We start from the raw sequence: 22,338 nt of genomic DNA on the forward strand, positions 1-22,338 counted from the left end.
TGCGGACAGGAACTGCACCAGATTATCCGTCCAGAATCGTAGCTAGGATGACATCAATTGGGCCATTAGCTTCGTGGCAACATGTAGGTTTTTCTCTTTATTTTTGCTTGGTCGCTTCTGCGACGAGGAAATCTGTACAATCTTTAGTTTGTTTCATTACCTCTTAGTTGGCCAGGAATGCATCTCGTAAGTGTCCCAATCTGGAGACCAGCTACAATACGGCCACAATGCTGGTTATTCCATATTTCGGTCAGCAATGAGATTCAAACTACAAAATTATAGTTGCAGTTTAATTTGATTTGCTGTCTCGGATTCCTCTTTATTTCTCATCCGTCTCGAGCCCCTTCGGGCGGAATTAGCCTGACGACTTTCTGGCGCATGGCGGGTGAAGCACATGTCTTGGTCAGAAATGTAATTCTCTCAAGTGCGGCCAAAGATTGGTACGGTGACCAGAGATTTTTATATTTGTTGAATCATTTCTGCTAGGTTTTGTTCTGTTCAAGCTTGGATATTTGTTTTTGGTAAATTTATTAGTTTGATTGGATCCTCCAAAGCCAAGCTCAGTTGGTAGGGCCAATACAGGAAACGTGAGAGTTGGCCAAGTTTACAGGAACATCCGGTGCGGAAAAAAAAGCGATATTGGATGAATGGGCAAATTGTATGATTGGAATAATATTTTTCATGGTCTCTATTGTACTGATGTCTTACACTGTTAACGTAGTGAGTCTCGCACTGATACACTGTGAACTCAGTTTAATTACGCTGTCAACACTGTTGATACTGTAAGTCATATACTAGTAGTCTCATGATATTTCTATTGTATTATTAGTCCTGTGCCGCTGTATTTATAATTTTAGTCTCACACAATACGCCATGTATTGTCGTCTTACACTATTAGTCTTACACTATTTGTCTTACACTACTAGTACTTTACCTGAGTCTCGCACTATTAGTGAACTAATCATCTTGGACTAGTTATCTTTAGCTGCTAATTTCATTTCAATTGAGTTGTCTTGGTATGCTACTTTTGTCATATCAGTCTGTACTGTAAGTCTACTAGTTAAGTATTAACCTTGTCTCTGTATCTACTGTGCATAATCGTAGCCGAAACATGCAGAAATATTAAAGAAAATATTTCAAAGAATATTTTTTCTCATAATCATAAGCACAAAAATTCCGATTTCAAAAATAAATTCCAACCCCCAACTCATTTTCCCACCTTGTTTCCGAAGACGATCCTCACCTGGTGTTTCCAAATGCACATCACGTGCGCGCGCTTAGGGCTTCTCACACCCCTCGCATCTCGCACAGTACCGCACTGCGCGGGCCCTCCCATAGAGGAAAAAAATTTCCACTTCACGGAGTCTCTTACTTTTCTTCTCCAACACAAAATGGTTCGTTACGCTGCTACCCCAGTCAACCCTGCCAAGAGTGCCTCCGCTCGCGGTGCCTACTTGAGAGTCTCGTTCAAGAACACCAGAGAGACTGCCCAAGCCATCAACGGTTGGAACTTGGAGAGAGCTCAAAAGTACTTGGAGGATGTTTTGGACCACAAGAGAGCCATTCCTTTCAGAAGATTCGCTCACTCCATCGGTAGAACTGCTCAAGGTAAGGAGTGGGGTGTTCAAAAGGCTAGATGGCCTGCCAAGTCTGTCAACTACGTCCAAGACTTGTTGAAGAACGCTCAATCCAACGCTGAGGCTAAGGGTTTGGATGTTGCTAAGTTGAAGATTACCCACATCCAGGTCAACCAGGCCCCAAAGCAAAGAAGAAGAACTTACAGAGCCCACGGTAGAGTTAACGCTTACCAATCCTCTCCATCCCACATTGAGCTCATTGTCTCTGAGGAGGAGGAGCAAGTCCAGAAGGCTGATGAGTCCAAGAAGGTTAGATTGAACACCAGACAAATCGGTAGATTGGCTCAACAGCAACGTATCGCCGCTGCTCGCAAGTAAACGGTCGACCCCTTGTAATTTAATACAGACTTCTAAGAGCTATTGTAGTAATTTCCAGATTGGTGTAGAAGAAAATGTGAATGATTTCTTACAAAAAGTTTGCTTTGACACATCAGTGCATATTTTGTGATCTATTCGATTGACACATTCAAAACGCTCTTTTCGTTTAGATGCCCTTGGAATTTGGACCTGATCTACGTCTCACGATGAGTTTGTAAAGTCTAACTCCTCTCTGGGTCAAGTTCTTTGTGACTTATTTTTTAATTTAATCGTAAACATCAATCAAGTAGTAGACTTTTGACAAGTGGTTCTTTCGCACTCATTGTGATGTGCTGGTCTCTGTGTGTACCTTGTCTGGTTTGTATTGCATTTATTAGCTATGTACATAGCAAAGAATAGCACCTAAAGAATTCCGTGTCGTATCATCATGACGCGGCCTTTCATCACTGGATTGCACGTTTGTATTTTTCTTTATCATGGCATCGCCTGGTGAATTCTGTTGCCCATTTCGTCAAATAGCTCGAATACTAATCCAACCACTCCAAAAGTAAAGTGGATTGTGGAGTCTACCACTATAATACATGCGTCTCCTAATGAATTTATAAACTCATTGAGCGACATGAGCGAGAGGATCTCGAAACTACGGATAGGTGATTCCATCTGTGGAGCAGTTTTCGATTTGTGTTAAGCATTTTGCAGCCATCACCTGGAGCGATAAGAAAAGAGCATCTTCCGCATAGCTGAACACCATTTGAGTAGAAATATGAAGAGAAAATAAATTCGGCTTTTCCTTTACAAATTTCGTTTTTTGTTCCACGCTATAGTTCAATAGGAACATACCTTAATATGTGATACAACCTCCACACATACATGATGAAATTCCAGATTGAGTGAGTTCCACAAATGATTGTTAGGCCGGAATCTGATTTGTCTTGCTTCAAGCAAAAGTTAGATTTCAAGATATTTCGCTGTCTTTGACAATGCCACTGCCAAGCAAACGACAACAACTATAGACCAAACCATTCCCAAGAACTTTAGTTAGAATAAATAATATGTCATTGATATACCGGCTCAAGACAAATCTCAACAATAGTCTTACCTTGGCCCTAATGCTTGTTCTACAGAAGTACATAATTTGCAGCCAAAACACCCGTGCACCTGCTGACCTCAGGTACCAGTCCCCATGCGCAAAACGACCTCAGGTCAATGTTTTTCTATTTCTATCGCGACGATTTCTCTCTTAGAAATGACACGCGAATCCTCATCCACTCAACCCGCATCCTCATCGTGAATAGAAGCACCTCTCTTCTAACGTTACAAACGACCCCCCTGCACACAACTCCACATCTCAGACCGCGCTACAACCAATAACCGCCCATCCTTTCGCACTCCAACTTACCAACACCAACTCTTTCACAATGGCAGGTCCTCACGCTAAAGCATACATGGGCTGGTGGGGAAACATCGGTTCCCCCAAGCAAAAGAATGTCGCTACCTACACCGTGTCTCCATACGCGACCAAGCCTTTGAAGAACAACTTGTACAACGCTGTCTTCAACACCTTCAGAAGAACCAAGAACCAGGCTTTGTTCATCATCATTCCTGCTGTTGTTGTTTGGAATGTCTGGGTTGTTGCCAGAGACTACAACGAGTTCTTGTACACCAAGGCTGGTAGAGAGGAGTTGGAGAGAGTCAACGTTTAAGCATATAGTAAAGAATATTCATACGAGGAACACTGTAGAGGAAAGACGTTTTGTGGCTTCAAGAGCGAAGTTATAGGATGTGTGTGGATTCGTAGAATTGTAGTTCGGATTGTGTAAGCATTGCAATGTTCATTGCTCCACCTTGGGTATGATTGTGACCTGGCTAAAGAAAGTCTCAGGAAGAGGCGATATGTATTCTAATGTCTACAACATTTAATGAATCGACGGACTTTTTTGCGCAGCTTGTATTAAATAACTTCTAAAGCATACTCTACTCTACTTAGAACGCTTGTAGATCTTGGCCAAGAATGCGGACAAGACATCCTTTTTGAGGCCGCGAGACTCATCCACTTGCTCGATTTTTTCTCTCAATTCACCCACAACCTTGTTTTCGTATTGCTCGTAGATGGTTGGGATGTCCAACTCGGCGAACAACTTCTTGACTCTCTGCTCAGACTCGTCGTCCTTTTTACCGTAGTTCTCGTCCAAAAGCTTTCTTTGCTCGGCGTTGACCTTCAACAAGGCTTGGTTGACCACCCAAGAGCACTTGTTGTCCTTGATGTCGGTACCGATCTTGCCGATTTGCTCAGGGGTACCGAAACAGTCCAAGTAGTCGTCTTGGATCTGGAAGTACTCACCCAAAGGAATCAAAATGTCACGAACCTGCTTCAAATCCTCCTCGGAGTTGATGCCGCACATGTACATGGCCAAAGCCACAGGCAAGTAGAACGAGTAGTAAGCGGTCTTGAAGATGACAATGAACGAGTGCTTCTGCAACGAGAACTTGTCCAAGTCGACGTGCTCCTCATCAGCAGTGACCAAGTCCATCAATTGGCCCAACTCGGTCTGGAAAGTCACCTCGTGGAACAAGTCCAACAAGTCCACGTAGTATGGTTCTTGGCGGAAGTGCTTCTTCAACAAGATGTAGATGGCACCCTCCAACATGAACGAATCGTTGATGGCAATGTTTCCAACGCCCTCGGCGAGGTACCAACATGGCTGACCTCTTCTGGTCTTCGACTGATCCATGATGTCGTCGGCGACCAAGAAGTATGCCTGCAACAACTCAATGGACCAACCCAAAAGGGCCACTTTGCGGTATTCAGCATCGCTCAACGAGTCAACGGTCTTGTTTTTGAGAATGCAGTAAGTGTCGATGACAGACAAACCACGGTTCAACTTTCCCCCAGGAGTGTTGTAGTTCAAGTTCTTGGTGAGCCAGTCCACAGCCTCCTGGGGCATTTTGTAGTCGCGGGCAACCTGTTGCAACTCGGCAACCAAGTTGTCGAACTCGCCGATGAATTTTTGTCTTTGTGCAGCCTTGTCCATTGTAGTTGTTGAACGTTGGAGGATGCAGATTGCAGATGGACCGATTTAGGGTATACGAGTCGCGTGTATATGACGGACTGATGGTGTGGAAAATCTATGAACTAGAGTAAGTGCGAACGTAGATTTTCTTCTATTTCTTTTGGATTCGTGCTAAAGGCTGGCTTTTTAAATTGTATTTTTCCTTTCTGCTTTTCGCGATATAAACTATGGGTGGTGGTGTGGTCCTTTTATATATGTGGTCTGGCTGCAAAACTATCAGTATGTGATTATGCGACTGGATATTGAGGCAATAAAGATACAACTAGTACCTAACCCACAGCGGGTGCCGTTGATAATTATCTTTTTCTTTTTTTCGTCGGTATATTACTTTTCTTTATTTAAAACCATCAATGCAGAAACCTTAACGTCTACCTCTCTTACTCTTGCCAGGTCTGACTGACTTGCCCTTTCCTTTACCCTTACCTTTGTCGTAGATGTCAGCAGAAGAGTCAGCATCGTTCCTTCTCAGGCCCCTCTTCATGCCACCAAAGCCGTACTTGGAGTCTTTGGCCATTCTCTTGCCGTTAGGCTTGTGTCTCTTAGGTCTCTCATCCTCGGCGGTGGCCTCTTCCAAGGCAATCTGGAAGTCGTCATCATTGGAGATCTCGTTAGAAGATCTCTTCTTCTTCAAAGACTTGATCTTCTCCAAGGTATCCTTCTTTTGTTTAGCTCTCTCTTGTAAAGTCTCGTGCATCACCTTCTTTCCGAACTTCTTGAGCTGTCTCTGCTTCTTGGCGTCCTCAGTAGCCTTGATGTCAGCAGCCTCCTTCAACAACTTGCTCTTCAACTTGTCCATGTGCTCGTCACTCTTGACCATCTCAGCAAAGTAATCTAGAGGTCTGGTGAATGGAACCTTCAACTTCAACAAGTTGGCTTTACCTTGTTTAGCGGCATCCAATGCCTGTTTATAGAATGCAAGCTCTCTCTCAGTATCGTCGTAGATATCTTTAATACCCTCCTCGGCTCTCTCAGCGCTCATGATAGATTGATGTTCAGTGAATGCGTGCTTGTCCCAAGGAAGTTGTATTCTGGCAAGAGACTCTTTAAGGGCTCCGATATTATTTATCGTGAGCTTGCTGTGTGGCACGACATCTCCGTCGGAGTCTAGCTCAGCGTCAGATAATGCGACATCTTCCTCCTCGGCCTCAGGGTCCTCCTCTTCCTCGTCTTCATCCTCCTTTTGCTCCTCCTTCTCGATATCAGCTTGCTTTGTCTCCTCTTCCTCTTCTTCCTCGTCTTCATCCTCATCCTCATCCTCATCATCCTCACTGTCAGCTAATTTCTTGTAGTCAAAATCTTCCTCAACCTCTTCGTCCTCCTCGTCTTCAACGACTTCTTCAGCCTCCATTTGGGACAAACGTTCGCCGTAAGTGTCCATGAGCTTCTTCAATCTACGCTTCTCTTTCTTGGAAGTGGTTTCTTTGGCTTGCAATTCTCTGAGTTCTTGCAATTCTGCGAGCTCGGTTTCTTCGTCCAGCTCTGGCTCGACCTCTTGAAGGACTGGCTTCTCGAGTTTTGGAACAGAGGCCTTAGGCTTTTTCTGCTCAGCAGAGGCATCGATAATCTTCTTGTTTTTGAGAGCAACCCTCAATTTTCCTTTACTCATTGTGCAATTGTTGGTGTTGGTCTATCGTCTGTTTCGAAAATTATCCAGACTTCCGATGCGATGCTGCGATGCTGCGATGCGCAGTCGTGCGAGGCTCACACTTATCAATTGGTATGGTTGATTTGCAGCCATTATCGGGGGATTAAAATTTCGGATTTTATTTTTTTTTCTCAATTAGATGATTTCCAAAGATTTATTTCAATGGAGTTCATATGGATGTTCATTGAGAAACTTTTTCCCACTTCCATATCGCCACCATCGTGGGAGACAACTAGGTGGTAATACATCCATTCCTTTTGCATCTTTTTCCCCTTCAATTTTGCAAATACATCTTTTGATCGTTCGAACCTCTTCAGATTGTGGACATGCCATATATGGTGGATGATGATACCCAATGTCGTCAAAGTGGTGGATGGCATTCTTGTCTAATAGAAGAGCCACACCAATGGAATGAACAGGCGCGTCACCCCATCGCTCGTAGTAAAACCCTCCTGCTTTATCGAGGTGATCAAAATAATCGGCGTAGGCTTGGCTCCGGAAAAAATCCAAATTGGCAATTTCAAAGTTGGACCAGAAATGGCACATATTGTACCTAGAATCAGACTTGGCGACAGTGTGAAAGAATACATCGCTGTCGTTCGTTGTGATAAAATCAAGAGCGTTATTTGGGTGCAAATGTTGCGGAAATTTTTCCATGAAATCTTCCACAGTGTCCCATAGCGTGGGAATGGTCTCTTGATATTCGGGAATGGTAATGGTGAAACCGTAAGTCTTATTTGTCGTGCGAAGAAGCTCAAACGGGTCATACATAAAATCGCACATATACTCGACATCCGGCTCGACCCTGAAATACCACTCGTAATCCAATAGACGCTTTTGTCTGTAGAAGTAGCCCAGGTTGAAGTGACACATATTCCTGTAGGAGTGTGAGAAGCCATAAATTATGTGCTGCGACTTTTCGATGTTTCTCTCGAGCTTCTTTTTGTCAATATGTGGTGGTGGATTCCAATCTTCCTCTGGGATCAACTCGTAGAACGTCTGGCCACTAGCCATGGCGGATGTTTGCATAATGAACTCAGAATCAAAGGGTTTATCGTTCAAGAAAACCCACGGGTATCTATAGTGATTATTGAATCTATCTTCTAGCGATCTCATTGATTGAAGTGCGCCTTTTAGATCACTATTTCTCGCAAGCATTACAATAGTTGCATTTTCTCTACCGATCTGAGTCCTGTTGCGGCCAGTGAAGAGGGTTTCATAGTATGAATTGGAGCTTAGTTTCTGTTGTTTCTTTGCAAGTGGATTATATCCATACTTGCTTATTACAGGATCATAGTTTCCGGATGAATCCTTTGAAAGGTAGTCAAGGAACTGTTGCCAAGGTGAATTATTTAGCTGCAGCAACAGCAATGAGTTGAAATTGTACAAGGGATCATTCTTGTGTAATTGGAGGTATGCCACTAAGGCTAGTAGACCAACAATTATAAATCTACCTATCATTATGGAATAGTATGGGGCAAACAGAATCCGAGAGAGAAAGATACGCGGCGCAATATAATCATGAAAATTCGATGAAATATTTGAGAACACAGATTTTTGTGAAGTGGAGGTTTGATATTTTGTTAAAATTATTCCGGACAAGTCTTGTTCTGCTCTTATGTAACTCAAAATGGCCAGCATAGATGGCAGAGTCAGTAAAGCCGGAGATGAAACAAATTCAAGAATGTTTCTCATCCTAATTCGTTTCTAGTCTTGTTGCAGGTATTTGATAGACTGGGGTATTTTCACTTTATGTTTGGTCTGTCTTTCCAAAATGTAGAAACCATAATACTAGAAATCCAAAAGGTACAATTGTTTTGAATATACGCCAAGAAATTCAGTTGAATCGTTTCTTCTTCCTGATTTTCCAAATTTGGTTAAGCCGTTTGTCTTAGTATGTGCTAGTCAATTCATCCTGAATTCCGATGCACAATGATGATACAACAAGATCGTTTATGCGCTTCCAATTTATCCCAAATTTATGAACATTTCAAATGAGATCATTGATTCTTCGTTTTTTTTTCATCTTCTTTTCTTCATTTTATTACAGCCTCTTGTTGTATTGTGTGGTCCATCATGTACTCACCACATCCAATTTAAGCGAACAAAAGAAGACGGAGTAGTCAAACTAAAAATCCCGCAGTCGCAAGAAATATAACTAAGTCACAAATCGCCTATTTTTTTCTCTCCGCAAATTTAAGACGCTCGATCCCATCTCCTCGCCGCCAGTCCCTCCAGCCAATCGTAGCGGCAGAATTACTACTAGGCACACTCCCCTTCACCTCCCACCTACTCGCAACCCCGAAAACCAACAGGCGTGTCATTGACGGACAACGATGCTTCGCAACTTGAGAAACTCGGCGAAGGCCACCAGATGTCTTGCCACCGCTGCAGATGCTGCGCTGAACCCTAACAGGGTTCACGGTGGTTTGAAGGACACTGACAGAATCTTCCAAAACGTATACGGAACTTACGGCCACAACTTGAAGAGCGCCCAAAAAATGGGTGATTGGCACAAAACAAAAGAGATCATCTTGAAGGGTGACAAGTGGATCATCGACGAGATGAAGAAATCCGGCTTGAGAGGCCGTGGAGGCGCTGGTTTCCCATCTGGTCTCAAGTGGTCGTTCATGAACCCTCCAGGATGGGACAAGAACCCAGGTCCTCGTTACTTGGTCGTTAATGCCGATGAGGGTGAGCCTGGTACCTGTAAGGATCGTGAGATCATCAGAAAGGACCCTCACAAGTTGGTTGAGGGCTGTTTGTTGGCTGGTAGAGGTATGAACGCTACTGCCGCCTACATTTACATCCGTGGTGAGTTCTATAACGAAACCGTTGTGTTGCAGGAGGCCATCAACGAGGCTTACAAGGCTGGCTTGATTGGTAAGAACGCTTGTGGCTCCGGTTACGACTTTGATGTCTACATCCACAGAGGTATGGGTGCTTACATTTGTGGTGAGGAGACCGCGCTCATTGAGTCCATAGAGGGTAAGGCCGGTAAGCCAAGATTGAAGCCTCCATTCCCTGCCGGTGTTGGTTTGTTCGGTAGACCAACCACTGTTGCCAATGTCGAGACCGTTGCTGTTGCTCCAACCATTTTGAGAAGAGGTGGTGACTGGTTCGCAGGCTTTGGTCGTGAGAGAAACTCCGGAACCAAATTGTTCTGTATCTCCGGTCACGTCAATGAGCCATGTACTGTTGAGGAAGAAATGTCCATTCCTTTGAAGGAGTTGTTGGAGAAGCACTGTGGTGGTATTAAAGGCGGATGGGACAACTTGTTGGGTGTCATCCCAGGTGGTTCCTCCGTCCCTATCATGACTAAGGACGTTTGTGAGAACGTTTTGATGGATTACGATGCCTTGAAGGATGTTGGTTCCGGTTTGGGTACTGCCGCCGTCATTGTCATGAACAAGCAAACCGACATTATCAGAGCTATCCAACGTTTTTCCGCTTTCTACAAGCACGAGTCTTGTGGTCAGTGTACCCCATGTAGAGAGGGAACCACTTGGTTGCTGAAGATGATGGACAGATTCGTCTCCGGTCAAGCCACTGAGAAAGAAATCGACATGATTCTCGAGTTGACAAAGGAAATTGAGGGCCACACTATTTGTGCCTTGGGTGATGCCGCTGCTTGGCCAGTCCAAGGTTTGATTAAGTCCTTCAGACCAGTCATGGTGGACAGAATCAACCAATACAAGCAAAACCACGAGGCTCCTTCTCCAGGAGGTTGGGTCAAGGAGGGTAAGATCATGGATGGTCATGTCATTGACAACCCTCTTCCTGCTCACCACTAAGCCTTTGTTGTAACTCTAGCCAGTCAGACTGTGTTCTGATGGTCTTTGCATTTTGGTAGGTGTAGTTTCACATCTGCCCTGAAAACTCTCCTTCTCTCTTATTAGAGTGGCTCTTGGATGGTATATTCGAGATCTTTTTTGAATTACAGAAACAATGTACGTAATTTATTCGATTTATATAGTAGCCTATGATTATGAATACATAGCATCAAGAAAGACGCCTAAAACGATCGATTTCTAGTTATTCAGTTCGAATTCTTTCCCAAAGAAAATCGATTCTGATGATTCCGTTCCTATGTATGTTCGGTACTGCAACCCCAGATTTCGTTATCTTGTTTTCCACTACTCACAATACAACATGGATGAAGCTATTAAGACTCGAAATGGGCGAGAATTAGAGGATTTGGACAATGATATACAGCAAGTGAACATCTACAAGCAAAATTTGCGTTCCCTCAAGCGACAGAAAGTCGAAGGAAGCTTGAGTCAAGAATGTGCAAAAGATTCGCAACAGCTAGGAGACACAGACACAAAACTGAATGATGATCTGTTACAAGTGCAAGAGAATGGCGAGGATGTAACAATTAAGGAACCAACACAGCTATCACATGAGGATAGAGACCTCGATTCAGAAGACAAATCTATAGTAGCTGAAAAGGAAGCGATTTCACAGAAAATAGAGATTCTACGAGAAAATGAGCCTTCGAATACAAACTCTTCCAAGGATGATGAGGGGCTTGAAGATGAGTGGAGGACCGAGTCCGAATTCTACAAATCAGTGGACGCAAAGACGTTCCGCCAGTACGACTTGGCCTGTGACCGTGTGAAGGAATTCTACGAACAGCAACACCGACTTCAAACAGTAGCTTTCAACATTCAGGCGAGAATCAATTTTAAAGCCAAAGTCCGGGCCAAGATGACTGTATGGGAAGGTTTAGAGAAACTCAACAAACTTCTAGACGAGAGTGATCCCGATACTGAGCTAAGCCAGATAGACCATGCACTTCAAACTGCAGAAGCCATCAGAAGGGACAAAAAGCCTCGATGGATGCAGCTTGTTGGACTTATTCATGATCTCGGAAAACTACTATATTTCTTCGACTCCAAGGGTCAATGGGATGTGGTAGGTGATACATTTCCAGTGGGATGCAGCTTTCTGACAAAGATAATTTTCTCCGAGAGTTTTCGTCGCAACCCCGATTATCTCGCACCATCATACAATACTAAGTTTGGAATCTATAGTGAGAATTGTGGATTGGACAAAGTCATGCTCAGTTGGGGCCACGATGAGTACATGTATCATATTGCCAAACTCAACTCCACAATACCGCCGGAGGGCTTGGCTATGATTCGATACCACTCGTTCTATCCTTGGCATCAAGAAAATGCCTACCAATATCTCATGAATGACTATGATAAAGAAATGTTGAAAGCGGTAAGAGCATTTAACAAATATGACCTATACTCGAAGGCCGATGAGCAATACAATGTTGAGCAACTCAAGCCGTATTATTTGGATCTCATCGATGAATTTTTCCCAAAAAAGACAATTGATTTTTGATTGATTGGCTAGAACAAATCTGCCTTTACACAATAATATTTCTAATAAAAATGAAACCATGTAATTATTAAATGCAGAAGAGGTATGTAAAATGCAAAAGTGTGTGCTGTGAGTACGAGCATCCAAGAATAAAATGCACCAGGCACTTTTGGATTAGGGATGCAGCACGTCTAAAACACCAAATCGATCATTCCGAACGACTGTTCGATACCAAAAGGACCTGGGTCCTTCCAGTAGTCATCGAAAGTGGTCAAAATGGTGACAGCACCGCCAGTTGCATCCATGATAGACTTAATAGCTATCTTCTGGTTCTCAATGGAAGGAACATTGTTTCCGTTGACAATACCAGCGCTAGGATATCCAGTCTCGACAATTTCGACTGGTTTGGAGCAAAGTTGAGCAATCTGGCCTTGTTGCATTGTAACATATTGACCGGCTTGATCAGCGAACAAGTCTTGGTTGAAGTATGAGTGAGAATTAATACCGACAAAATCGATGGCAGATTGAGTACACAATTCAGGGTGTTGGAAGAAAATGGCTGGAGGCTCAGCAGTAGTGACCATGCCACCGAATCCAGCGTTTCTCAAACGAGTCTTCACCTCAGAAATCTTGGAAATCAAATCACTAGCGGAAACAAAACCACTCAAGACGGCCTCATTACCAATAGTGAAGACATCGAAGATACCCCAACCGTTCTTTTGAGCCCATTGAATGATCTGGGTAACATCGTTGTCAATCGAGTTGACACCAGCGTCGGTGATCCAGAAACCTTGGTTGAGCTTAATACCAAGCTGTTGACAGAGAGGAAGAACAGCAGACATCGTCAAACAGTCAACACCGTACAGTCTGATTTCGTAGATCTTTTTGGAAACGAGCATTTGCAAGTCGGACTTGATCACATCGTATGGTTTACAAGAGCGGTCATTGGCAAATGGTGAATACACAATCACCTTAGGAGGAGCAATGAGACCAGATGGTGATGAAGTAGAGGAAGAGCTGGAAGAAGAGGAGCTGGAGGAAGAGGAGCTGGAAGAAGAGGAGCTCTGCGAAGTAGCGGAAGTCGAAGAGGATGTTGGTTGACCGTCACTGGAAGTGGATGAAGTGATGCTTGAGGAAGTGCTACTAGAACTGGCGGTTGAGGAAGTAGTAGTCACGCCGTCAGAACTAGTGCTCGAGCTAGAAGTTTGTGTGTTTTGTGTGTTTTGTGTGCTCTGTGTGTTTTGGTTGTTGTTCCCGCTCTGGTTTGTAGTTGGTGCACGTGTTGTGGTGGCAGAGCTGGTAGAAGCAACCTGGCTAGGACTAGTGCTTGGACTAGGAGTGTTTGCATTCGCGTTAGACGAAGATGATGGAACGCCCCAGTTTGGAGGACTGGTTGATGTTCTGAAAGTGGTGTATTGGGTACCGACAACCTCTGTCAAGGTAGGTGCAACGGTGGGAATTGCGTTGTTGTTGTTCTTGACAGCATTATTGTTGGCTTGCCCGACTGGACCAGAGCCTGGCACAGGAGGAGTTACTGTGTAAACCACACCATTGGAGACAATCACTTGCACTGGCGGAAGTGTAGTGGTGACGGTACCTGTGGGCTGGTAAACTGTCAGCGTAGGAGCAGTAACAACCTCATAGACAACATCGTCATCATCAGGAACTGGAATTGGCATAGCAGCAGCATAAGATGCCAACAAGAAGAGAATTGATGGAAGCATTGGAAGCAAATCAGTGGTTTTGATCTCGTTATTAGATGGAGGTCAACCAGTGAAGAACGGAAAATCCGGGTTTGTTGAGAAAGTGAAGTGTAAGAAAGTAGATGTGATGAATCTGATTTTGGATCAAGGGTCGACATCACGGAGACTTTATACTCACTCATCAGTTTGCTAATGTTGATCTTTCATAGCGATGTGGCTGCAAATTCAGCCCAAAACGGCCAGAAGGAGCTCCCACCAGCAGGCAGTCTGCAGGATTGCACCCTGGCGTGCAGGTATTACACCCAAAGAAGGCTAGCTCGCGTCCAAAAGCAGAATATGCAGCTTCAAATTTAGACGAAACCCTGACTAAAAAGGATCAGGTGAGGAACCGAGGTGACCCTGAGTTTTAAAGGTAGGGGTGGCAAGCTTCAAACAAGGACCCTTGACAAATGGTGGGCTTGGTTTTTGTCGCATATGGTTCTGTTTCAAAGGGTTTTGAATCGAATCTGACATGGTTCCAGAAACGTAACTATCGCTTCCCTTTTTGGCAGCGACGTCAAAGTCAGTACCGGCCAATTTCCCTCATGACGAAGCCACTCCAAGCTTTGCGCATATGCTTACCCGATCGCTAACCTGCAGACTATGGCACTAAAGGCTGCTTGTGCATATTATTCTGCATGTATTCTGCATGTATTAGGTGAGAGCGAAACCAGTGATTGACACATTTCCTGTACTACCTTGCCCGTTTTGCTGCACCCTGAATTGGTATTCAGATCATTCCCAAATGGGAACAATTCCGGCACCTTTTTGGAATTCGGTCATCGGGTATTGCTGATGTCACAGATATCCTCATCTGTGTATTCTGGATTCGGATGTCCCTGAATGAAAATGAACTCACCATGATTCCATCTACAGGATTTTGTTTTGTTTGTTCAAGATGGATGTCTGAATCATGGCCGAATTTGTACATCGACACTGCTTTTGTAGATTCGAAGAGGGTTTGAGAGTGAGCTATTTTAAGAACAGGTACCTGAGTCACAACGTTCGCACCAATCGGGATAGTGTACTTCCAGTCTTGTTATGATCAATTCATCTTGACTCAGATGTATGTCCTGAATACCGTTTCTATTCTAAGATGTTCCCGTTTAGGATCTATTAAATTGTGTCTTGAAATTAATACTTACAGATATTACTCTTCTGGTAGGGAGACTATGCATTAGTTCAACAAATCGTAGATCTTGTCGATTTTATCTTGCTCGATGGCACCAGTGGAACCCAAGTACTTCAACAAAGCCTTGGTTAAATGAACAATTTGATCTTGCGTCAAGTGGAATACGGCCATTTGCAAAATTTTGCCTAAGGTGATATTGCTGGCAGCAATGAATGTCTGGTAGTACAAGTAAGAAAATGAGCCCATCAAAAATTGACAGTCAAAACGGTCGGTAATACCACCGTGGCCAGGAATGGTGTCACCAAAGTCCTTGATTCCGAATGCTCTCTTGACTCCACTGGCGAAAAACCCTCCAAAGGGGGCAATTAAAGAAGCAAAGGTGGCGAGAATAATCGCATGGAAGTAAATTGGCTTGAAAATGATAACATCAGTACCAATCTGCTCTGCAAGGTTGGTTGGAAGTTGATACAATTGAGGAATGAATACTGGGTTTGGCTCACAGTGTGGGTAATCATAGATGGTGGTACGAAGTTGAGTGGCTGGACAAGTGAGGTAGTCAGACTGAGACAAGATGTAAGTAAACAAGACAGCGGCAAAACTGGTACAGATCCAAGCACCAATAAAACCCTCAACAGTCTTCTTTGGTGAGATGGCGATCAACTGAGTTCTACCAAAAGTGATACCACAAAGATAAGCGAAAATGTCGTTGACAATGACCAAAGCAGCAGGAAGAAGGAACCAAATGATACCGTTGAAAATGTTGTCAATAATCAAATGCGACTGGAACACCACAATGAGCAAGGTCATGTGGGTTGCACACAACTGAGCCAATTGGAACTTATAGAATCCCTTTTTCAAAGTATAAACAAACAAAATGAAGCCCGCGAGGTACAAGGTGTATGCGATCAATTTATGGTTTCTGTACATGAACATCATCGAAGGAGTAGACATGTCGATGTCTTGCAAAAATACAAAGATGCTCTCACCGTCTAAGAAGTACACAGTCGAGATCAAGAAGTACCAATTTAATGATTTGTTGTAAGGGAGGTTTTTGTCACGGGCAGGCTCTGAAGTCAAGGCGATGATCTCTTTGAAAACCAACACCTGGAACACAATAACCAATGCAATTAGGGGCAAATGACCCGAAAGAACAAGCACTAGAAATGAGCCTATCATGACCAATGACCAGATCGTTCTGGTGATAAACGCCAGCTTCTTCTTTTCCAACTCATTGACCACGGGCTGTTTCTTCTCTGCCTTGTCGATCTTCTCCACCGGAGCGGTGCTTGTTTTTTTTGATGTGTCTTCTCCTTTACCCATTGTCCTGATTCATGCACTAAAAGCCAGTAGAGTTCTATTCAGTAACAAATACAGCAACCGACCGTTTGGTTTGCGTCCTAATAGTTTCAGGTGGAGACGTGTAAATCTAACGTAGAGCAACGCTTTTGGGTAGATGGGGTTGAGGCAGTTTTAGGAGACTGTCGAGTCCAATGGGAGTACTGCAGGATGGCGCCGTTAGAGATAAAGTAAGAAGGGCGATTAATGGACCGGCGCGGAATATTGGGATCCCTGAAAGCAGTGCGTCGAGTTTTTTTTTTTTTTATTTATGATTTTTATGTCTCTTTTGATATAGTAAGCTTCCAACATGTGTAGGGAGCATGATCTTGTGGATATCAGATTTAATCGCACTGCACATAGACATCCAACTACTGCCTGGCAATTGTCATGTGCAAATGTCTGTAAGTTGGGTGAGAGTGGTCGGAAAGTAGCCTATCAACGCGATTCAAATTGCAAGGAAAAAAATCTGCCTACAAATACACAAAAAATTACATCTATATGGTATGAATGTTTTCTTGAATTCCAGGGAAACTGTGTCGTGGTGATCACCTTCTAACTTAGGAATAAGTTTTTGGAATGTTGAACTGTACAAAAGGCTCCGATATTCCTAATGAGTTCTTGATTACAAGAGAGTTTTAACACTTTAGTTTTTGCTACAGAAAATTTGTCCATATTTATGTACGCTTTGGTCATCATACAACGAACCAAGTACTCTAATTGTATACTAACGATCTACTATCTTCAATATGTGACCTAGAATAAATTGCCGAATAATAAAGCCATAATTTTCCTACAATGTACTAAATTCATTTAATCAGGTGTCACTGGCTTTTTGTCAAGTTAGGTCATACTGTGCGTCTTGTAGTTCGATTCTCAAGGGAATGACAACTGGCTAACGATTGAAGATTTTCTCAAAGAGTTGAATACAAAGGATCTATCTGATAGTCTCGTTCACGACTTCCTCGCATTGCATGGGGCTCGATTCCGTGCTGCAATGACAAAAATTTGCGTGAATGTCTGTTTGAAAATGCTTCAATGCGATCTCTGAGCAGTAAATGATAGAAAGCTCGTACGAACTTTGAAAGCACAATTTTGGAATTCCAGTATTCATTGAAATCGCATCATAACCCGAAATACACATTCGAACGTTCGTAACGGAACAGGCTTTTAAGGCATATCAACCAGACTTGACACACTCGTCAGTTTATACCGATATGAATCTGAATCCAATATTGCTGCTTTCCTTTTTAGTTTTTACCAATGACTAATTACTTGGTATCGATTATACAGTCTATGTAATGTGAGTGTTCACATGTTTTGCTAGAGCCCCTAGCCTAGAGCTATCCCATTTTCATAACTGAACAATACTCCCCAACTGTGGAATCAGCTATTCATTAATATGGATGGGACGATTGCTTTTTTATTGTTGTCCTAAGCTCTTTATTAGCCTTGTCAACTACAGTAGCCTTGTCAACTACATTAGCCTTGTCAATTACAGAAAAGTTCTACTTTCGAAATCTGTGACACATCGGATTGCCTTTCTCTTTTTGTTTTTTTTTCGTGGCTCTCTGCAAGTACCAAGCTTGACCCACAAGGAGGTAGCAATAAACGGAGGCTTGCCAAAAGCTCCATGATTTTTACGTGGGACTCGCAACTTCAAAAAAAATCTCAATATTTTTGGCCAAAAAATTACCTTGTGCCATCGAAGACTCTGAGTCTTCATTATTTTCTTTTTCTGCTCCAGCCTGACCTACCCTTACACACAGACCTTCCGCACTTCCCAACAGCTAAAAACCTCTTCACTTATCCTAGAAGACAACGTCAAGAACCCCGTTTATGTCTACTATTCAAAATTTAAATTCGTTTGGTATGTGCCTGTGCTATGCAACTCCGCAGAATCTTACTGGCTGTATCTCCCCGTATAAGTGGCGCTACCGGTTGTGATGAGTAAGGGACGAAATTCTTAAAAAACCGCCTCGGCGCACGGACTCACAGAAGATATATCAGACATTAGAATCATGTACTCCAGCCAAATATCTATCATAATCGGCTCAGTTTATATGGCCTATGCATATCTCCATCGCTGGAAAACTCAAAGGGAGATCAAAATTCACAACAGCAGCTTAGATTCCTCCCCATTTGCCCCTAATACTAACATCAGACCCCTTCGCAGACACAGGTGACACTGAGTCTCAAGCTGCAAACTACATTCATATCCGTATTCAGCAGCGTAACGGTCGTAAGACTTTGACCACTGTTCAAGGTGTGCCCAACGAGTACGACTTGAAGAAGGTTTTGAAGGTTTTGAAGAAAGACTTTGCTTGTAACGGTAACATCGTCAAGGACGACGACTTGGGAGAGATTATCCAATTGCAAGGTGACCAGAGAGTCAAGGTTTCTGAGTTCTTGATTGGCCAATTGCAATTGCCAAAGAAGAACATCAAGATCCACGGTTTTTAGTCTTGTTTTCCATTATGTCGCATCAGACATTTATTCCAATCCAAAGTATATTTGAGTGACATGTAGGGCGGGGTGGCGATGAGCTTCCTCATCACGTATTTGTTAACTTGAGTGTGGTATTAATAGAATTATACATGATTTGCTTTTATCGTCTGATAAGATGTAACGCTTTTTTGCATGCTAATTAAAGTACTTTTATATTCTTTTAAAGTGTATGTCCCTCCAGCTCCGCATTTCACTGACTGTAGTAATAGCTTCACGCAATTCAATCTAGACACAACAAAAATGCCTGGGGATCTAAACCTTAAAAAGTCATGGAATCCTGCTCTCATGAAGAACCAGAAGAAAATCTGGGAAAGGGAGCAGGATGCTCTCAAAGAGCACCAGGCGATAAAACGAAGAGCCAAGGAGATTACCCAAGAGAAGGAAAGGGAGGAAATGATTAAGCTACAGTATGGCAATGACTTATCCAAAATGCCTCAGAAACAGAGATTAGAGATAAGCAAGCTTGGCTGGATGTACACTGATGCACCTAAAGATACCGAAGACGAAAATGGATTCAAAGAGGTTGAGGAAGACTTTCTAGAGAACACAGCTCAAGTGGAACAACTTCTTCAGGGAAACAGACCTGCTGTTCAATCTATGACCAGTAGATTTGACAAAGTTGCGTCTGTGGGTGCTGGTAGGGCAGGTTCGAGCTTATCAGATGACCCTCTTCTTCTCATACGGAAGCAGCAGAGGGCCGAGAGTCACAAAAGAGAGCGTTCTCCGAGTAGAGATTCCAAAAGCACTCACAGATCACTGCATCGTGGCTCTCACAGCAGAAGTGAAGGTGAGAGGAGTCATAGACATTCTAGAGGCAGCTCAGATAAAAATGAAAGACATCGTGAAAGACATCGGTCGAGATCAGGTAAAGGACACCGTGATCATGAAAAAGGTGAGCAGCCTAGGAGATCTAAAGAGCGTCACGACCCAGATAGTGGCAAGAGTTCGCATACTGAAAGATGATCTACGAGTCCTTCAACTTAAGCATAGTGTCCGTTCCGAAGCCAAGTCCAAAGCATTATCCTTCGCTTATACTCTCTTTTTCAATTCATTGCAATTGGACTTCATAGGGTTTGACGGCCTCAAATTTTCTTGGGTATAACCGGCCATTTACCTTCCATTCATACGTGAGAATAAGATCACTCATCCGGGAGAGTGTGAGATCGATGGGCATTGTTTGTTTTTCGATCGGAAAAATCATAGGAAACCATGATCTGCATTTCTCGTGGCAACTGAGCCTGGGTGTGTTCCCTATTTTGTATGGGCCATAGAGCGTTGCCTCGAAATACCCATAAAATGCATTTGCAATTTCTCGATGTGGGCCCTTAAAGCTTAAGTTGACTTGTTGACTAAGTCTATTGTTTGATGGGTGTTGAAATTCGAAAGCCAACTTAGGACAATCAATCGGGATGTACGAGCTGAGCTGTGTCAAATAAGGTCGGTTCAATTTGCTTATCTTTTTCAAACCAGTGTATATTGGCTGAACATAACTCGCATAACTCTGGGGAATCATAATTGCCTCACTTTTTGCAAACACTTGTAGGATTTCAGGGCTAGCCTCGTTGCACCCAAAGGAGCCAAGAAGCTCTGATATAACTAGGTTGAAAGACTTCAAATCATGGTATTCTCTCACATCCATGCAACAAAGTTCTATATTCGTGCGATCAGCGATAATGACTTGAAGAGATTCAATGCATTTGAGGTTCTTTTCTATTACAGTTATGTGATCCGTCTTTCGGGCATGATTTATGACAGATCTCAAAAATGGGCCTCTGCCAGCGCCAACAATCAAAATCTTCATTGCTGTATGTTTTCGACGAAGGTCACCAATCGCCATCTCTATAGCACAGTCGTACTGCTCATACTTGACAATGTCTTCTGCGAATGTGTCATAAACATCTAAGTTCATGTCGACTGACAATGGCTGGAGAGGGTCAATAATGTAGTCTAGTCCTTTTTGTCGATTTGGGCATGCTAAGGTTCTCCAATATTGGAAGCTTTCTGTCTGTGCAACAGATTGGAAGATCAAAAGATGTGGCAACTGAGGTTTCGAGAGTAAAAAGTTTATGGTTTTTGAATCAATCACCAGGGGTATTATGCCTATGTATTCTAGGCACTTATACCTCGACAAGTACTCCAAAGAAATTGATTCATGATAACGCAAGATCAAATCTACATCTAGACTCTCTAACAAATGCATTTCATCTCTTAGAGAGCACCAGTATTCAAGGTTCTCTTCAATAGGCACAACCACCACGATCTTTTGAGGTACATCACGTAACAAAGTCACGAATTTGGCAATCAGAAATCCTATTGGAAGATCTAGAATAAGGGTAGTCTTGGAAGAGAGGTTGCGACTTATGTCCAATAGAGTAATACTTGCATCTAAGATTTCACTCCGAATATAGACATGTGATGAGTAACAGCTTGACTCGAAGCCTACGATAGGAACATAGAAATTAGCCCGAAGCAGGCAATCTGCATCTTCTATAATGATACCATAACCCATAGGTTGTTTGTATTCGAGTTCAGAAACTCAGTAGAGCTCAACGAGCACGCTCTCCCTAATGAAAGGTGAAAATTGTTCAGAAGTGAGAGTATTAGTAACGCGTTTTAAACGAAACGGAACGAGGAACTTCGATTATGTTTGTTTTATTTATTCGCGTATCTGGTTTTCAGTACATTTTTTTTTCTTCCGTGCTTTCAAAATTTCCCACCTTGACTTTGTATTTTAGATGAGTTTTGTCAAATGTTCGACACTGAGAACCGAAAAAAGGCCAACATAAAATCGAAATGGAGTGTTCTTTAGCCAAAAAATTGGGAACATAGAAGCCCGTAGTTAAACTGTATTTTAAATAAATGACTATTCATTTCTGATTTACTCACAAATAGCTCTTTGACTTTTGACGCGTGCCCTTGTGCACAAATCGATGCGATTTGACCCAAGTGAGTGGTACGATCTCAGTTCTTCTTGAAAAATCTCTAAGTCCTCTCAAATCTAAAGGCAAATCTTTGTCAATAAGATTCTGTTCAAGCTTGTATCTCAACACTTGCTCTCTTTTTGGTTTAAATTGCATTTGTGGATTAACAGCACATTGACCTGACAACCCCTAAACGAATTCACACCCACGTCCATACATTCGCAATCACAACATTTACATTCAACTAAACAAATTCACCATTTCTAACAATGAACCGTCCTAGATACCTCACAGATGCTGAGAGAGCCAAGATTCTTGAGTTTCTGGACATGATCCACTACTCGCCCAGATACAACGATGACACAAACGAATACCGTCACGTCATGTTACCAAAAGATATGTTGAAGGCAATACCTCAGGACTACTTCAACCCAGATTCGGGAACTTTGCGTATCCTCTTGGAAGAGGAATGGAGAGGATTGGGTATTACTCAATCGCTAGGTTGGGCCCATTATGAGACACACGCCCCAGAGCCACACATTTTGCTCTTCAAAAGACCTATCAACTATGAACATTGATTCAAAACGTTATACCTGGCATTGCCACAATTCATTTCAAGAAACGGAGTGGTGCTGCTGACCTCTCTAGTGACCGCGTGCGATTATTAGTGAAAGGAGTTATTTAATTGCAAATAG

At 42.9% G+C, this 22,338-nt stretch overlaps 12 protein-coding genes across 12 annotated transcripts; 5 read left to right on the forward strand and 7 right to left on the reverse strand.

Moving 5' to 3' along the window:
- Positions 1 to 1,391: 1,391 nt before the first annotated feature.
- PUMCH_000975 (uncharacterized protein) lies at positions 1,392 to 1,955 on the forward strand (the record flags this gene model as incomplete). The annotated part of the gene is made up of 1 exon (XM_063020046.1): positions 1,392 to 1,955. One exon carries the CDS (start codon positions 1,392 to 1,394, stop codon positions 1,953 to 1,955), a length of 564 nt encoding a protein of 187 aa, XP_062876116.1.
- Positions 1,956 to 3,373: 1,418 nt separating this feature from the next.
- PUMCH_000976 (uncharacterized protein) lies at positions 3,374 to 3,658 on the forward strand (the record flags this gene model as incomplete). Its single annotated transcript, XM_063020047.1, has 1 exon — positions 3,374 to 3,658. The coding sequence occupies one exon, from the start codon at positions 3,374 to 3,376 to the stop codon at positions 3,656 to 3,658; it is 285 nt and encodes a 94-aa protein (XP_062876117.1).
- A 276-nt stretch (positions 3,659 to 3,934) lies between these two features.
- PUMCH_000977 (uncharacterized protein) lies at positions 3,935 to 4,987 on the reverse strand (the record flags this gene model as incomplete). The annotated part of the gene is made up of 1 exon (XM_063020048.1): positions 3,935 to 4,987. The coding sequence occupies one exon, from the start codon at positions 4,985 to 4,987 to the stop codon at positions 3,935 to 3,937; it is 1,053 nt and encodes a 350-aa protein (XP_062876118.1).
- Positions 4,988 to 5,387: 400 nt separating this feature from the next.
- PUMCH_000978 (uncharacterized protein) lies at positions 5,388 to 6,632 on the reverse strand (the record flags this gene model as incomplete). Its single annotated transcript, XM_063020049.1, has 1 exon — positions 5,388 to 6,632. The coding sequence occupies one exon, from the start codon at positions 6,630 to 6,632 to the stop codon at positions 5,388 to 5,390; it is 1,245 nt and encodes a 414-aa protein (XP_062876119.1).
- Positions 6,633 to 6,830: 198 nt separating this feature from the next.
- PUMCH_000979 (uncharacterized protein) lies at positions 6,831 to 8,366 on the reverse strand (the record flags this gene model as incomplete). The annotated part of the gene is made up of 1 exon (XM_063020050.1): positions 6,831 to 8,366. The coding sequence occupies one exon, from the start codon at positions 8,364 to 8,366 to the stop codon at positions 6,831 to 6,833; it is 1,536 nt and encodes a 511-aa protein (XP_062876120.1).
- Positions 8,367 to 8,845: 479 nt separating this feature from the next.
- Positions 8,846 to 10,432, reverse strand: PUMCH_000980 (uncharacterized protein; the record flags this gene model as incomplete). Its single annotated transcript, XM_063020051.1, has 1 exon — positions 8,846 to 10,432. The coding sequence occupies one exon, from the start codon at positions 10,430 to 10,432 to the stop codon at positions 8,846 to 8,848; it is 1,587 nt and encodes a 528-aa protein (XP_062876121.1).
- A 328-nt stretch (positions 10,433 to 10,760) lies between these two features.
- PUMCH_000981 (uncharacterized protein) lies at positions 10,761 to 12,026 on the forward strand (the record flags this gene model as incomplete). Its single annotated transcript, XM_063020052.1, has 1 exon — positions 10,761 to 12,026. The coding sequence occupies one exon, from the start codon at positions 10,761 to 10,763 to the stop codon at positions 12,024 to 12,026; it is 1,266 nt and encodes a 421-aa protein (XP_062876122.1).
- Positions 12,027 to 12,196: 170 nt separating this feature from the next.
- PUMCH_000982 (uncharacterized protein) lies at positions 12,197 to 13,729 on the reverse strand (the record flags this gene model as incomplete). Its single annotated transcript, XM_063020053.1, has 1 exon — positions 12,197 to 13,729. The coding sequence occupies one exon, from the start codon at positions 13,727 to 13,729 to the stop codon at positions 12,197 to 12,199; it is 1,533 nt and encodes a 510-aa protein (XP_062876123.1).
- A 1,195-nt stretch (positions 13,730 to 14,924) lies between these two features.
- Positions 14,925 to 16,199, reverse strand: PUMCH_000983 (uncharacterized protein; the record flags this gene model as incomplete). Its single annotated transcript, XM_063020054.1, has 1 exon — positions 14,925 to 16,199. One exon carries the CDS (start codon positions 16,197 to 16,199, stop codon positions 14,925 to 14,927), a length of 1,275 nt encoding a protein of 424 aa, XP_062876124.1.
- A 2,655-nt stretch (positions 16,200 to 18,854) lies between these two features.
- PUMCH_000984 (uncharacterized protein) lies at positions 18,855 to 19,685 on the forward strand (the record flags this gene model as incomplete). Its single annotated transcript, XM_063020055.1, has 1 exon — positions 18,855 to 19,685. One exon carries the CDS (start codon positions 18,855 to 18,857, stop codon positions 19,683 to 19,685), a length of 831 nt encoding a protein of 276 aa, XP_062876125.1.
- An 85-nt stretch (positions 19,686 to 19,770) lies between these two features.
- On the reverse strand, positions 19,771 to 21,231 carry PUMCH_000985 (uncharacterized protein; the record flags this gene model as incomplete). Its single annotated transcript, XM_063020056.1, has 1 exon — positions 19,771 to 21,231. One exon carries the CDS (start codon positions 21,229 to 21,231, stop codon positions 19,771 to 19,773), a length of 1,461 nt encoding a protein of 486 aa, XP_062876126.1.
- Positions 21,232 to 21,912: 681 nt separating this feature from the next.
- PUMCH_000986 (uncharacterized protein) lies at positions 21,913 to 22,221 on the forward strand (the record flags this gene model as incomplete). Its single annotated transcript, XM_063020057.1, has 1 exon — positions 21,913 to 22,221. The coding sequence occupies one exon, from the start codon at positions 21,913 to 21,915 to the stop codon at positions 22,219 to 22,221; it is 309 nt and encodes a 102-aa protein (XP_062876127.1).
- Positions 22,222 to 22,338: the final 117 nt, after the last annotated feature.

The sequence above is a fragment of the Australozyma saopauloensis genome, chromosome 1 (genome assembly GCF_035610405.1).
Source record: "Australozyma saopauloensis chromosome 1, complete sequence".
NCBI classification, from domain to species: domain Eukaryota; kingdom Fungi; phylum Ascomycota; class Pichiomycetes; order Serinales; family Metschnikowiaceae; genus Australozyma; species Australozyma saopauloensis.